At 36.8% G+C, this 15,449-nt stretch overlaps 1 protein-coding gene across 16 annotated transcripts in view; it reads left to right on the top strand.

Moving 5' to 3' along the window:
* Mycbp2 (MYC binding protein 2) overlaps window positions 1-15,449 on the top strand; it is a 238,066-nt gene that overhangs the window by 62,256 nt on the left and 160,361 nt on the right. For all 16 annotated transcript variants that reach the window (NM_001106055.2, XM_063274171.1, XM_039093195.2 and 13 more), the window contains exons 14-17: window positions 655-813; window positions 3,261-3,465; window positions 9,214-9,359; window positions 9,850-9,951. In NM_001106055.2, coding sequence (NP_001099525.2) covers window positions 655-813; window positions 3,261-3,465; window positions 9,214-9,359; window positions 9,850-9,951 — 612 coding nt within the window. The remainder of the gene's footprint in view (window positions 1-654; window positions 814-3,260; window positions 3,466-9,213; window positions 9,360-9,849; window positions 9,952-15,449) is intronic.

Below are 15,449 nucleotides of genomic sequence, written 5' to 3'. Positions count from 1 at the left end.
CTGTTTTGAGGCTGGTGAGGTAGCTCAGCATGCAAAGGCCCTGCTTCTAAGCTTGACAACCCGAGTCAGTCCTCAGGGCTCAGGGTGAAAAGAACGGACCAATACCCACGAGTTCTGACTTAGACGTGTGAGTCGCAGCCTCGTGTGCATTTGGATGCGTGCACAGGAAGTAAATTCATAAACGTGACTGTACAATGGAATCTATTTTACAATGAATCCTACAGGTTTATAAAAAACGTACTATTTTATTACACTCTTACAAGTGTTTTGCTGTTTTTCTGCTGAGGTAAGTTGAAGCCAGGAAAGGTTCCTTCCTGGCTTCTTTGCTCTGGTGTAGAAATTGGAGAGCTGAGGGTACTGAGCGCTTACTGCTCAAGGGTGTGAGTGCTTGCGGCAGACACAGGCAGAAGTTAGCTGGGATGATGCTACAGTATCTGTCCCAAGTAGGAATGCCATTTAAAGTTCATCCGAACTACATTTAATACTCTACTTTTTTATTTTTTTATTTTATTTTTTAATTGGTGATAACCTACCAGGAGTTTGGTCACTTATTTTGCCCAAGAAATTAACTTCTTTATTAAAGTTGTTCTTCTAGGTACCGAAATTTTTGTAATTTTTTGTAATTTTTGTTAATTTTGTTTCTTTTTTTTCTAGGTTTAGTATCTGATTTGAAAGGCCATTTTGTAACTCAGGTAGCAATGGGCAAAGCTCACACATGTGTTTTAATGAAGAATGGAGAGGTTTGGACATTTGGTGTAAATAATAAAGGACAGTGTGGACGAGACACTGGTGCTATGAACCAAGGAGGGAAAGGTAGGAGTTTAAATCTGAATATTAAGATCTCTGTTGTCTTTTCATTAGCTTTTTGGAACCAAGTGAAGGATCTTACTCTTTTAAAAACGAGTGAGTAGGATCCAAGAGATGTGTCAACAATTAAGAGCACCTGCTCTTCTTTCAGAGGACCCAGGTTAGGTTCCTGTACTTGTGTGGTGGCTTACGTCATCTGTAACTACAGTTCCAGAGGGCTGATGCTCTGTATGTGTGTGTGTGTGTGTGTGTGTGTGTGTGTGTGTGTGTGTGTGTGTGTGTGTATGTGTGTGTGTGTGTGTGTGTGTGTGTGTGTTTTGGGGGGGGTAGTGTTGGAAGCTCATACAAACCAATTAAGAACAATGATGAATAACTTTTGGATTTCTTATAAATTTAGAAAAACCCTGAATTTTTACTTGATAATAACTATTGTTAAAAAGCAATCACTGAAAAAAAAGTAGGCTTTATTGTAACAGTAACTTTTATTTGCCTGAAGTTTATTGCCTTTGTCTGCTAATATAGACCTAGACCTAGAAGCCCCTAGACTCCATACAATCTAATGTAAGTGTAGAATGTTTTTAGTCCTGATACTTACTGCTGAATAGTAAGCTTACCTTTCCAGCTCTTTTATGTTCCGGCTGCTTTAACTCAGCTGTTCTGGCTGAACTCCTGTCCACGTTGACTGATTGGGTCCCTCAGGATTACTCTGGCCTCATTCTAGCTTAGTAATGTGTTCTAATCTTCGGGCTCCTCCTCCCTCTCGGGCTGGTTATAGCAGAGAATGTGTCTAGCTTGTTCTCTCTGCAGCCTGTCTGTACAACTGTCCCCGTAACACTGCCTCCTTCCTCTCATCCTCTCCGCACTGCCCCGTTAGTAGCTTCCCCCTTTCCTCTTTTCCCCTGGGAGTTGGGCATGTTCTATTCTGTCAGATCTTTTTCTGATTCATCACGTTGTCTGCCACTCCATTAGACATCACTTTCCTTCTACAAAGTAACTTTAACGTCCTTGTTTGGCACTAAAGGTGTGTACTAAGAGTGTCTGAGTGCAGCGCAACTTGAAACAGGTTTTTTTCCAGTAAACAACACAATGCCAGGGGTCACATCCTGATCAAATATCCTGTAACACTTTTTTTTTTTTTTTTTAGTTTTTTGAGGAAGTAATATTCCTAGCTGTTTAATATTTTTTAAAAAAATCTACAAATTAAAACTATAAGTTAATAATAGTACTTATTTGATTTAACATTTTTGGTGACTGAATTATTTGTGGGAAGAGATTATTTTCAGATGGTTGTCACCTTCAGTTTTATCTACTTTTGTCAGTAGCGTATCACCTGTGTTCCCTCCTTGCTTAGTCATGAGGATTTCGACAGCTCAGACTGCTCTTACTCCCTGGCCCTGTGCTAGGGAAAGGTGGAACTGTAGCTGTCTTTTTTCATAGTGTCTTCTTCTCAATTCTTAGGCTGTTGAAGGAAAGGATGTTTTATCCTTCAATTTCCTTGCTGTCATGGTCTTGACCTTTGCTTTTGATGGTATGTTTAGTTAACTCTTGCTTCCAGTTTTTACTTTTAGCTGTTACCAACATTGTCTGTATTCTTGACTGTCTTTTATTTTTATTTCTTAAAACAGTGGGAGAAGATCCATTAATATAATCAGAACTAAGCATTGAACGATGATTAAACTTCAATCATTTGAGGTTTAAACTTTAAATTTATTAACCAAATCAAGAGCATCTCTTTTCAGGTCTGCTTTACGGAGTATTCAAATAAGTCCCATGAGCCAGTTTTGACACACAGAGCACTAGTCTCATCTGTGTGTGTAATTGTATTACTTTTCTAACTTTTTTAAAAATAAAGATAGCACTTTTAAAGCAATTGTTTTTGTTTCAGGTTGCTAGGTTGAATCTTTTATTTTAAATTATGAAATACGAATCAGAATCCATTTGTATTTTGTTGATTATACAGATTAATTGGAAGACAATAGTTGTAATACTGTTGACTTTTAAATAATAATGTGTGTAAAGCTAGGTAAAGGACGTGCTTGATACATCCCATCTGAGCTGCTTTATTTTAACTCTAGCCAAAATGATCTGGTATTTGATTGTCTCATTCTTTTATATTGTCCATTGATTACAGCTGGCAAAGCTAAAAGAAGACCTCATGTACTATGCTCTGTCTCTTTCTTTGATAGTGAGCTTGGCCTTTTAACAGCTTAGCATCCTGCATCCCTGACCCAATTTCTTGATTAGACACAGTCACCTTGAGTGGCTATTCTTTAGGTTGTGTGCTATAGAGAGGAGACAAATGAATAATTTTGATGAGGAATAATAGATAAAGTGGGTAAATACACAACCACTGTGATTACAGCATGGTTTCCTGTATGTTTTTAAGTTAGGAAATACCTGTTTTCAGATACAGAAATAATCCACATAAAGTTATAAATTTAATTGTCATACAGGGTTTGGAGTTGAAAATATGGCAACAGCAATGGATGAAGACCTGGAGGAAGAACTAGATGAGAAAGATGAGAAGTCCATGATGTGCCCTCCAGGCATGCACAAGTGGAAGCTGGAGCAGTGCATGGTGTGCACCGTGTGTGGAGACTGCACAGGCTATGGTGCCAGCTGCGTTAGCAGTGGTCGCCCTGATAGAGTTCCTGGAGGGTAAGACAAGACTTCCCACTGAAGAAAATAAGCACACTGCCCCTCCCTATTTCGTTTTTATTGTTTTTCAGATTATCTCACAGTGTATCTATCTACGTTTAAGTGTGTGTATGTGTGTGGTGAGGGTAGTGTTATGTGGGGTTCGGACCTAGGGCATCAAACTAATACTAGTTAACTTAAAATACTTTGTTACTTTCTACTATATTGAGTTCTAATTTATTGCCATCTTTATGTTTGTCTTCCTTTCATTTGTTTCATTGAAGCCATTATTTAAAAATTAAGTTATACTTTCCTTCAAGTACAGGGAGGGCCTTGTTTTTTTCCTGAGCTTGTTTAATGCCAAATATTTATTGATCTTTGTCCCGCGCGGTTGTCTCGCCGGCAAGAACGACTCGGAACACCAGGATTCTTCTGCAGTCTAGCCTTTATTATACAGCTCTTGTAGGAAGGGGAACCCCGACTGAGAAAAGAGTGCGGCTTATATACGCTTGGAAGACTCGTGTCTCCATCTGATTGGTGCACAGTGCTATACTCAATTAGCATGCCTTGGGCGTAGGCTATGGCAAGTAGGCGCATGCGTGTTGCTGCTCTTCGGGTTTTGCTGACTCATGCACAGGCAGCGCCATCTTTAAGTCACGGCTCTGCAGCAATAGTGGCTGCCAACAGATCTTTTCTTAGTGAAATCATCAAATATATATGATGCTTGAGTAGAAATATAGATTTCTTTCTCAAATGGTATCCTGCTTATCTATCTTCTGTCTGTGTGTCTATCTATTTTCGTATAGACTCTTGTTTTAAGGGTTTGTTCAGGTTAGTTTTCTTGTCAACTTGATATAAACCTATGCATGTCTAGGAAGAGAGCTTCTTAATTGAGAAAGCACTTCCACAAGTTGGTCCTTAGACAAGTCTGTGGGGTACGCTATTGATTAATGATTCGATGTGGAAGGATCCTGTCCATTGTATATGGTGCCACGTCTGGACAGGCTGAATTAACCGTGAAGACCAAGACAGTAGCACGCTTCATAGACTCTATCTACATGAGCTCCTGCCGCCAGGTTCCTGCCCCAGCTCCCTCACGTGCATGTGGAATGTGAGCTGAGACAGACCCTTTCCTCTCCAAGGTCTATATTATTGTCAATTCACAGGTAGGACACGAGTCTCATCAAATAATATGAATTTTCTCTTGGAATTTTACAAGAATTTCACATCTACATTTTATGGGCAATATTGCAGCACATAAGGGGATGTCTTTTATAAGATTAGGTTTCTGATAATTGGCTGATTTAGGGTAGGTAGGAGTGGAAATTTTGTGAAGAAAAATGTAGCTTGAGGACAACTACCTCCAGCCTCTGGGTTTACTCCTTAGCAGATGGTTAGCTGTCTACTAATGCTTCCCAGCTCCTGGCAGCATCTACTACAAATGTATTTCTGGGCTTATGCATTTTCTGTCATAATGATATTGTACACAATTGCCATTTTTCTTTAAGGCTATTGAAATAATAGTTCAGCTTTGTTTTATGCAGTGTTGCTTGAGATAAGGTTAGTCTGACCTTACACTTCAAGGCTCAAGTGATAACCCCTGATTCAGCCTTACTACTTGGTGCAGCCATAGGCTTTATCCTTATCATTCTTCTTGGCATGGCCTAGTTTATTGGTATGAGTAAAAATGTACTCTAAGAATAGGTACTATTTATTCTATAGTGTTTTGTTTGACACCATTTTCTATTTTAATGACCTAACTTATTTATTTTAAGTAATTTTTATTTTGAGTAATTTTTATGTAAAATATTCTACTTTTCTTTGTAAACAGTGTTAGAATTTGAAATTTAATCTCTCAAACCTTTCCTAGACTGTTTTCATAAAAATTAGTCCCTGAAACTCTAAACTTGATCCAGAATATAGAATCCAGAAATGCAGACTTATTTCTGAATTCTCTGTGTCATCCTAAAATTATTTTTCTTAAGTGAACTTCCATAGACATTTATACAGTTTTCATTGATAGCACCTAGCCAATTATAATAATTTTTGTTAATGACCAAAATGAACATATGAATAAATTTAAGATAGTATTAAATGCCAGAGTACTGAGAACTTTTAGAGTTGGTTTCAGTCATCATAAAATTATTACTATATACCTTATAATACATTTAGAATTAGGCATTTTCTTTAGTTTCTTTTGTGGTCAAAGGCATGTAACATAAAACTGACCATTGCGATCATTTGTAAGTATACAATTCAGTGGTTTTTAGTATTTCACAGTTATGCTATACACACACACACACACACACACACACACACACACACACACACACACACAGCTTTTGGTCTTGCAAAACTAACTGTATTCATTGAACAGTTATTCCCACTTTGCCCTTCTCTTCCCTGTTTACCATCATGCTTTCTGTCTCCATGACTACTTTGTCATGCAAGTGGGACATATTCGGGATTAGGTGTCGTTTTCCCTTGCTCATTTCATCTAGTAAAGTGTCCTCAGAGTGAGTTCATCCATGTTGTAGGATGGGTAAGAGTTTCCTTCCTTCAGAACAGATTGAATGTATGTATGTGTATGTATGTTTCTGTCCTTTTGTGTACTGACGGACAAGAGTTGCCTCCACATGTAAGCCAATGTGCATGTTGCCGCTGCGTGTGCACTTAGGAGGGCGGATAGGTATCTCATGGAGCCTCTGCATGGAGCTCTTTTTGCTGTGCCTATAGCAATGGACTTGCTGAAGTATGGTAACTCCCGTTTTTTTCTTCAGGAAATGTTCCCTGTTCTCTACAGCGACTGCCATCTTATACTCCATTAGCAGTGCACACATTTTCCAGTTTCTCCATGCTCTTCCTAGTTTTGTCTTGTTTGTGTGGATTTTATGCACACTGAGAGATGTGAAATGGCTCCTGCGTGGTTTGCACTTGAGTTTCCTTAATAACTAGTGATGTGAAGCCTCTGCTTTGTTTCTTAGCGAGTCGTGGCTCTTTGGAGAACCACCCATCAAGTCTTTACCAAGTTTCGAATTGAGTTGTTTAGTCTTTTTTGTTGATGTTTGTAGTTGTCAATGTATTCTAAATATTAATCCCTTGTGAATCAGAGAGTTTAAATAAGTGATGTCTACGAGCTACCTTTTAATTCTGTTGGCACTGTACTGTTTTTTTATATGAAGAGATTTTTAATTTTTGTAAAGTTCAAATTGTTTATTTTTGTGTTGTTGTTGGCTGTGCTTTTTGGTGACGTATTTAAAAACATTACTGAATCCAAGGAAGTATTGTCATACATAATACATCATAAATTGTTTTCTATACTGTAGGCGTGTACGTGTCCTGATGCCCGTGTGGCCGGTGGAGCATGAGTTACAGGAGTCACCTCTTTCTTACTATGCAGGGATCAAACTCAGGTCATCAGTGTGGCAGGCAGCAAATGCCTTTACCTACTGCCCCTAGAAAAATTTCTTTGTGGTTTTAGATATTCCATTTAGGTCTTTGATCCATTTGAGTTGATTTTTGTACATTATAAATGTTAATAAATAAAGACCTAATGCTGTGGTGATTCATGTGAATATCTAGTCTTCTAACATAGTTTCTTGACAAAGACTGTCTTTTTCTTTTTCTTTTTTAAATCTTTTTAGGATTTATTTATTTTATGTATGTGATACACTGTAGCTGTCTTCACACACGCCAGAAGAGGGCATTGGATCCCATTACAGATGGTTGTGAGCCACCATGTGGTTGCTGGGAATTGAACTCAGGACCTCTGGAAGAGCAGTCAGTGCTCTTAACCACTGAGCCATCGCTCCAGCTCCAAGACCGTCTTTTTCATAGTGGTCTTGACACCCTTGTCAAAAAGTCATTTGGATATCGCTGTGGGCATTTGTCTCTGGGCCTCCTTTCTGCTTCCCTGTGCTCTAAACTCCTCTTTTTGCCAGCATCATTTAAATTTCAGATTACTGTGACCTTATATGTTTTGAAATCACAAAAAAATAGTATTTCTTCATCAAAATTATTTGGCTATTTAAGGAACTCTTAATTTTATGGTATGCTCTCTACTTGTGAGAAATATTAAGATTTTATTTTAATAGGAATGCATTGAATCTGTAGGCTTCATTGGGTGGTACTCACACATCTTATCAATATTCAGTCTTTTTATCTTTGAACTTAGGATGTGTTCCTGTTTGTCTTACAATTTTTCACTGGTGTTTGTGGTTTTCATTATTCAAGTCTTTCACCTTTTTTGGTTTATTGCTGATTTTTTATTCTCTACGATGGTTTTGTCAATATAATTTTTGCTGGATTTTTCTTTATAGTTGTCAGTGTTGAGAAATGCAACTGTCATTCATGTTGATTTTCTATCCTGCCAATTCTCTGAATTTCTTCATTAGTTCTACCATTTCTTTTAGAGTTTTAGAGTATTTGTATAATATTTTTAGAGATTTCTCAGGATGAAATTATATATATAGAGAGATAATTGTACTTTTTCAGATTTGGGTGCCTTTTCCCCCCCTCCTGATTGCTCTGACTAAACTCTGTGGTATTTTGTTGAATTGAATTAGTCAACTGGGAATCCTCGTTTTGTATCTAGCCTTAGAAGAAGTGCTTTCCACTTTTCATGGAGTGCAATGTTCATTGTATGTTTTCATTTGTGGCTCTGAATGTGTTTAAGAATCCTTTTTTCTGTTCTTAGTTTCTTGAATTCCCTAAATAATGAACTATGTTAAATTTGTTAAATATGTATTTGTATAGAATGAGAAAAGTATGCATTCTCCTCTTTTGTCCTCTTACAGTGGTATATTATTACATACATTTTCCAATACTACATTTCTGGGATGAGTTGTGGTGTATTATTTTAGTGTGGTGTTTTGTTTTGTTTGTTAGTATTTAGTTGGGTATTTTTGCCTTAATTTTTGTGAAGGCTATTGGTCTGTTGAATGTTTTCTTTTATTCATTCTCATGTCTTTGCATTAAATATCAACATAAGACATGATCATCTGAATTGTCAGTGATAATTTGTCTTCAAAGCTCACAGTTTTGCAGGATACTTAGCAGCCACACCATTTAAACTGCTGCCAGAAGAATCTTTCTCTTGTCCTGGTACAAAAATCTATATTACCATGAATGTGACAGGACTGTCAAAAGTTTTAAATGACCAATTAGTGAATAATTAAAGCTATGACCTCTGTATCTGTAAAGAGTGTTACAAAGAAGTTAGCTGTTCACTAACGTTCCAGCCAACCTCAGGGACTACTTTAGTCTCTGTGATGAAGACATGTTATATGGTTTTCAGTTTATCTGATAGTAGTAGCAGCAAGGATTAGGTAGTTAGATGGCAGAGAGAAGAGAAAAAAAGTGGGGCATGATACTATATCAAGACTGAGGAGAGAGACGTGTATGATACTGAGGGGCTGGCCTATCACTGAGCACCCCTTTACTTCCTGGGGGCAGAGCTGATGCGTGTGCTAGCCACTAGCCCGAACCGACCCTGAGTGCTAACACTGGTGCACTTACTGAGAAAACTTAGAGGAGAATGCCTATTTACAGTTAATTGTATAAGAATAGAATCTATTTTGCTTTTATGAAGAAATATATTACCTTGAATCATTAGAATCATAACTTATCCTTCTTTTAATTGTTTTTCTAAAATCCCTGCTTTTCTTTGAAATTAATCCAAGAGATTGGAAAAGTGGTTATAGAAAAAGAATATTAAAAGATTAGAAGGATTTCGGTTAAGTCTGTTTTTTATCGTTTGCTTCTACACAGGATCTGTGGATGTGGTTCAGGAGAGTCCGGCTGTGCTGTGTGTGGATGTTGCAAGGCATGTGCAAGGGAGTTGGATGGTCAAGAGGCAAGACAAAGAGGGATTCTTGATGCAGTGAAAGAAATGATACCTTTAGACCTCCTTTTAGGTAATTCATTCTATTATGTTGAATATCTTGCCCTCACCTCAGTAACTCTAATAGTTTAAAACTTTCCATCAAATACGATTTTAAAGGTAAGGTAGTGGTTAATATATGCATTGTTGTTTTGGTAACTGATATGATCATGGGCAATACTTTTTTCCCTTTCATGATAGGAATTTCTTTTGAGGGGGTTGTTTTTGTTTTCTTTTGTTATTTTTGTTTATTTGTTTGTTTTGAAACAGGGTTTATCTGTATAGACTTAGTTGTTCTGTAACCAGGCTCTCCTTGAGATCTACCTGTTTGTGCCTCCTGAGTGCAGGGACTGAAGGCATGCACACCATGCCCAGCTCATGTGATGAGAGTTCTTATAGTAAGCATTTGAGTCTAAGGTGGTTTTCTGCTAGCTTTTACTTTATTGAAATTTGTATATGTATAGTTATTATATACTTAAATTGTATGACATGTGTCATTTTTATTATTTTGGCCAATTATTCAGCTGTCCCTGTACCTGGGGTTAATATTGAAGAACATCTTCAATTAAGACAAGAAGAAAAACGGCAACGTGTCATTAGAAGACACAGATTAGAAGATGGAAGAGGTAAGATGTAGCTACAGAGAAAAAGTTCATACCTTAGCTGAGAGAACTGAAGTATTTACAGAATACCCCACTTGGTAGGAAGTACTATAGTGCACAGCATCCTCATGGCAAGTGAAGTTGCCGGAACGTATTTACAGCATTGAGAATGCAGTAGGGAGCTCCTCAGCCACAGCGAGCTGTGTGCTGTGTGACTCAGCACGGGGCTCATCCTTAGAACTTCAGCACCCCAATATGAGCTCATCAGAGGATTGCTACAAATGCCCCGTCTGTCTGCAGTTAGACTGTTAAAAAAGATAGAAGGATTGCCATTGCAAAATGTGAATGCCATTAATAATGACAACTAGGAATTGTAACAGTCAGTCCTGGTCTCAGACTTCTGGCTCATCTGCACTGGACCACGGGCACATGCTTAGTTTCACTTAGGCTTTTCAGGTCTCTCTTCATAGCCATTCACGTCATTGCCATTTGGTTAATACCATCCTACTTTCCAGCCATCCAGTGCACGATTGTGACTTTTTTATGTCTTTTTTGTTTTTAAATACAAAAAAGACTATTTAGAAAAAGGAATGAAAGTCATGTTTCTCTGCAAAGACAGGTGTATTGCTTATATTATTTCCTGATTTTTAGGACAATTTCTTAACCTGAAAATATATTTAATACTAGCTGTTTATAAATGAAATATATGAATAAGGCAGAAATAAGTATTATGTTATTAAAATTGTTTTCCAACAGAACTTTTTCTTTGTATAATTATTAAAATGTTAAAAAATGTTACAAAAATGTTAAAAAATCTGTGATTTAATGTTGAATTAAGCAAATTCTTATTTAGAAGAATATATCGACATTGCGTATATTCAATACTTCTCAGAAAGTACAGATATTTGGTATAGAAATAAATCTATTACCGTTTTTATATATTTTCCATAAACTCATGGTAACTTATTACCATCATTGTTCATTTTTCTTAGTTATCTTTTATGAAATACAACAAGTAATAAGTGGTATATCTGTATACTTTTGGAATGCACAGATTATTGTTTCCAGAGACAGAAGCAGTGGTGACTGATAGAAGGAGGATTTGCCACTGTGGCTTTACGCATGTAAAGTCATTGCCTTTAAAGTATCTTAATACATTCATGGGTGTACTGTTATCTTTACATTTCATAAATGTTTGCAAAATTTGTACACTGGGTATAGGCCTCTAATGTGGCAATTTACTTCTTTTATGTTAGTGATATTTTTGCTTAAGGTTATTATCTCTTTGCTACTCATTTTTTATTTTTTAAAACAATAGATTGTGTCATATGAATTGACCTCCAAAGCCCAGTAATTTCAGAGATTTCATTCATAGTAGAGCTTTCACTTACAACGGTGGGTCTCAATGGGACCATTGTTTTATGGGCTCTTGTCAGAGATGCCAGTTCTCAGGACCCACCCCTGTCCTGCTGAATCTGAAACTTGGATTAGGGCCTATCAAAATGTTCTTTAACAAGATTTCCAGGGGCTTCCGGTGATGCCAAACTCATAAGCCAGTATTTTAGGCTGTGTGGTTCAGAGTTCTGTCATGGTTCTGTTGGAGAAGATTGCTTGTCTCTCGTTCTCACACAAGAACAGTAATGACAGAGTTGGAGTGTCCCAGTTGCCACTCTTACCCATTCATTACTGATGGTTTATACCCATGTATGTAGTTCAAGGGTTTGGTATGCTATTCTTACCGTATTTTAAGTCTGCCATAGTTGTTTCAAAGTTGATCAACATTCAGAACTTAGCTCTATATTAAAACCTTTTAGTCAGCTGTAGGCCAGTTTGTACAATTTAATACTGTTAAGTGACACAAGCTGTTTGATAATGCTATCACACTCAGTAGCACCTTAGTTTGATAACATTTCACACAGATGACCAGGCTGTACTATTATAAGGCCTCACTGATATATTAGTGATCTGTGTGAAAATGCCTAGCATGTACTAAGCCTGAGTAACTGTTGAATTAAATCAGAACTAGAATTAGAAAAGTAATCCATTTTCTTTTAAGTGATACTTTCAAATCTCTGGCCTTGACATAATTGCTCTTCTTACAACATTTTGATTCTGATTGTAAAGCATTGATTCTGATAAAGAAAAATATTGAACTGCTTCTCAAGAATTAAAGAGATTCCATTTTGATAGAAAGTAGAATATAAAAGTAAATTTACTAGAAAGTGGCCAAGTTGCAATTGCAATTGTTAGGACTCTAAAGACATTGCTTGATTAATTTGATACTTGAAATACAGTATTTATTTAAATTTGAGTGCTATATAAAAGTGTTTTAAAATTAGAATATATGAAGCATTTAGAAAATATCTTTTAAAAATATGTATAATTCTTCATGCAAATATACAAACAAAATTTTGTTATAATTTTATATATGATTTTGCTTTGTTATTTTAGATGATTTTATCTTGTAATACAGATTGATATGTGTTTTTCTTTTTTTTTTATTGGATATTTCTTTTTTTATTATTTTTTCCATCTTTATTAAATTGGGTATTTCTTATTTACATTTCAAATTGTTATTACCTTTTTCGGTTTCCGGGCCAACATCCCCCTAGTCCCTCCCCTTCCCCTTCTTTATGGGTGTCCCCCTCCCCATCCTCTCCCCATTACCGCCCTCCCCCCAACAATCCCGTTCACTGGGGGTTCAGTCTTGGCAGGACCAAGGGCTTCCCCTTCCACTGGTGCTCTTACTAGGATATTCATTGCTACCTGTGAGGTCAGAGTCCAGGGTCAGTCCATGTATAGTCTTTAGGTAGTGGCTTAGTCCCTGGAAGCTCTGGTTGGTTGGCATTGTTGCTCATATGGGGTCTCGAGCCCCTTCAAGCTCTTTCAGTCCTTTCTCTGATTCCTTCAACGGGGGTCCTGTTCTCAGTTCAGTGGTTTGCTGCTGGCATTAGCCTATGTATTTTCTGGCTGTGTCTCTCAGGAGAGATCTACATCCGGTTCCTGTCAGCCTGCACTTCTTTGCTTCATCCATCTTATCTAGTTCTTTTAATTTTTGCTAAAGGACTGTATGGTCTCATTGTTAATTTAAACAGCACAAAATACACAAAATAAAAATGCTGTGTAAGTTGCAGTTTAATGTCTGAATGTTCTTCCCTTGAGAGAATTCCATAGTTCTTCAATTAATTATAATCTTATATGAGTTCTTTTTCAATTTTTCCCTCAATTAATGAGATACAATTAAAATAAGTACTTTTGAGCTAACATTTCTTTAAAACTTTTAAGGAATTTTCCTTAGCATAAGTGAGAACTGGGGTTTCTGTGTGTGTGTGGGCAGGAGCATGTATCCATATAAGCATTTGTAGATGCCCAAGGTGCATGTTGGGATTTCTTCCTCAGTGTCCTTCCACCTTAACAATTTTGAGACAGGATCTCTTCCCTGAAGATAGAATTTGCCCTTTTAGTTTAACTATCCAAAGAGCTCTGGGTATCCACTTCTCTCTGCCCTGTTCTTAGTCTTGCCATGCCTACCTTTTAATGTTGGCACTGGGAATTTGAACTCAGGTCCTTACTTTACCTACAGAGCCATCTCCCCAGTCCCAAGAATAATAGTTTAATTATTGCTTTATATTACTAATAACTTTCTGAAAAGCTTGCCTTGTTTAATGCTGTCATTTACTCTACATTTTTCTTACATGCTTGTGAGTGGGACTCAACTAGTCTACTTTACATACATATGTAATGGGAGTTGTCAGATGACAATTTTTTTATTATTTCGTGCTTCTCATTTGGTGGTGTGTAACACCAGCCTTCATTAGATTGTGTGATTCTTGAAGCAGGGTGTGTGTCTTATTTACTAGTTGTTGTAGGAGATGTTTGATTTCAGATTGGGGATTTCTACCCCAGCTTTGTTCAGTTCCCAGATAAAGACACACAACCTTTGTATTATTGTATATAAGCCTTAATCAGCACTAAAGCTGGGCAGATATCTACCTACTAAACTATCATGCCTACTTCCCTATCAATAGCCCCAACTTATCACCTGCTATGTTCCATCTGGCCAGCTCTTAAACTCCAGTCGGCCAGCCCTCATGACCATGTTTTCATGACTCACTTATCTACCCCATGGTGCGCACCTCTCCTCCACCTTTTTCTTCTCTCCTCAGTCAGGTCCTTTCCAACCCAAAACTTCTACTTGTCTCTCTTCTGCCTAGCTATAGTCTATAGACAACTTTATTCACTAATCAGGGATAACTTGGGGGCAAGGTTACATAGCATCACTTGGGTCTATGTGAAGATTCTATTGTCCCTGTTGACAGCCAGGCTTTGGGGTCAGTATTTAACACTATCATACAGAGCAAAAGCCCAGGTCTCAACAACTAGTTCTCTTAAATGGAGTCCAAATTGGAATATCTTTGTTAATTGATTGAAAACAATTCAGGGATTCCTGATTACCTCTAGAATAGAGGTTGATTCTATCAAACATTGTTTGATTGTATGTTTTGAGCCAGATCACAGTCCCAAGTGCTGGAATTATAGAGAAGTAATATGCCAGGCACACAAACTAATTTCTCGTGACTGTATACCCTACTTTCTACTTTGGCTGTATGTGTTATTAATGACAGAACAATACTGCTAACATTCAAAAGTGTTTCTAAATCTTTTAACTGGAATGTCTTCTTTTTCATCTCTCTTGTTAATGCCACATCTTTTGAAACCTTTCTGAGTCAACCAAATTGATTTTCATCCTTTAATGACATACAGACTTCTAACCATATCATATAGTTGATTTTTCCTTTGTGGTTCTGTGTCTTCATGATTTTATAGTTGGTTACTCGTATTTACTGCAGAAGCAGTGACGAATCCTGTGACTAAGCGAATGAGGAAGCTCTGCCCTGGGACACTTTCGGTTTACACGGCTCCTTTGAAGCTTCCTATTTTCTAGGCATGATTGTCCACGTATTGTCAGTGCTCATGCACCAGAAGACTCTTAAAAGATCGAATTTAGTGAGAAATAATTGATGAATTAATAGTTGTATTGTTTTAGGTAAAAAAAGATCTCCATCAGACTCCCAAGTCAGAAGAGGATAATATAGCATGCTATGTTATAATAAGTTATTACTTTAATATTCCTTTTTATAGGTAGAAAGTACTTTAGAGGACTTTATGCTAATTTCTTTAGTAAATCAAATTATAGTAATACCTAATGAAGAAATAAGCTATTTAGTTCATATTTGAAATATGTATTTTGCTTTCTTTACAAATAGAACTCTATATGAATTTACTGCATTACAGGAAATACCTTCTAACATTTAATGTGCTTGTTTCTATTATAATTAATCACAGAAAATATTTTTCTGATTTACAAAGTATTTTTGCTACTCATCCTTTTGTTATATATAGGAATTTTTTTTCTGCTTACTAAAGAATACCCTACATTTAAACGATTTGTAAGAGTAATTGTGACTATAGTCTTAATTTTTACATCATTAGAAAAGTTAACTAAGATGAAGACCAGTCAT

The sequence above is a fragment of the Rattus norvegicus genome, chromosome 15 (genome assembly GCF_036323735.1).
Source record: "Rattus norvegicus strain BN/NHsdMcwi chromosome 15, GRCr8, whole genome shotgun sequence".
Lineage (NCBI taxonomy): Eukaryota > Metazoa > Chordata > Mammalia > Rodentia > Muridae > Rattus > Rattus norvegicus.
Note: the sequence above shows the minus strand (reverse complement) of the source record. Positions and strands in the feature narration are given on the sequence as shown.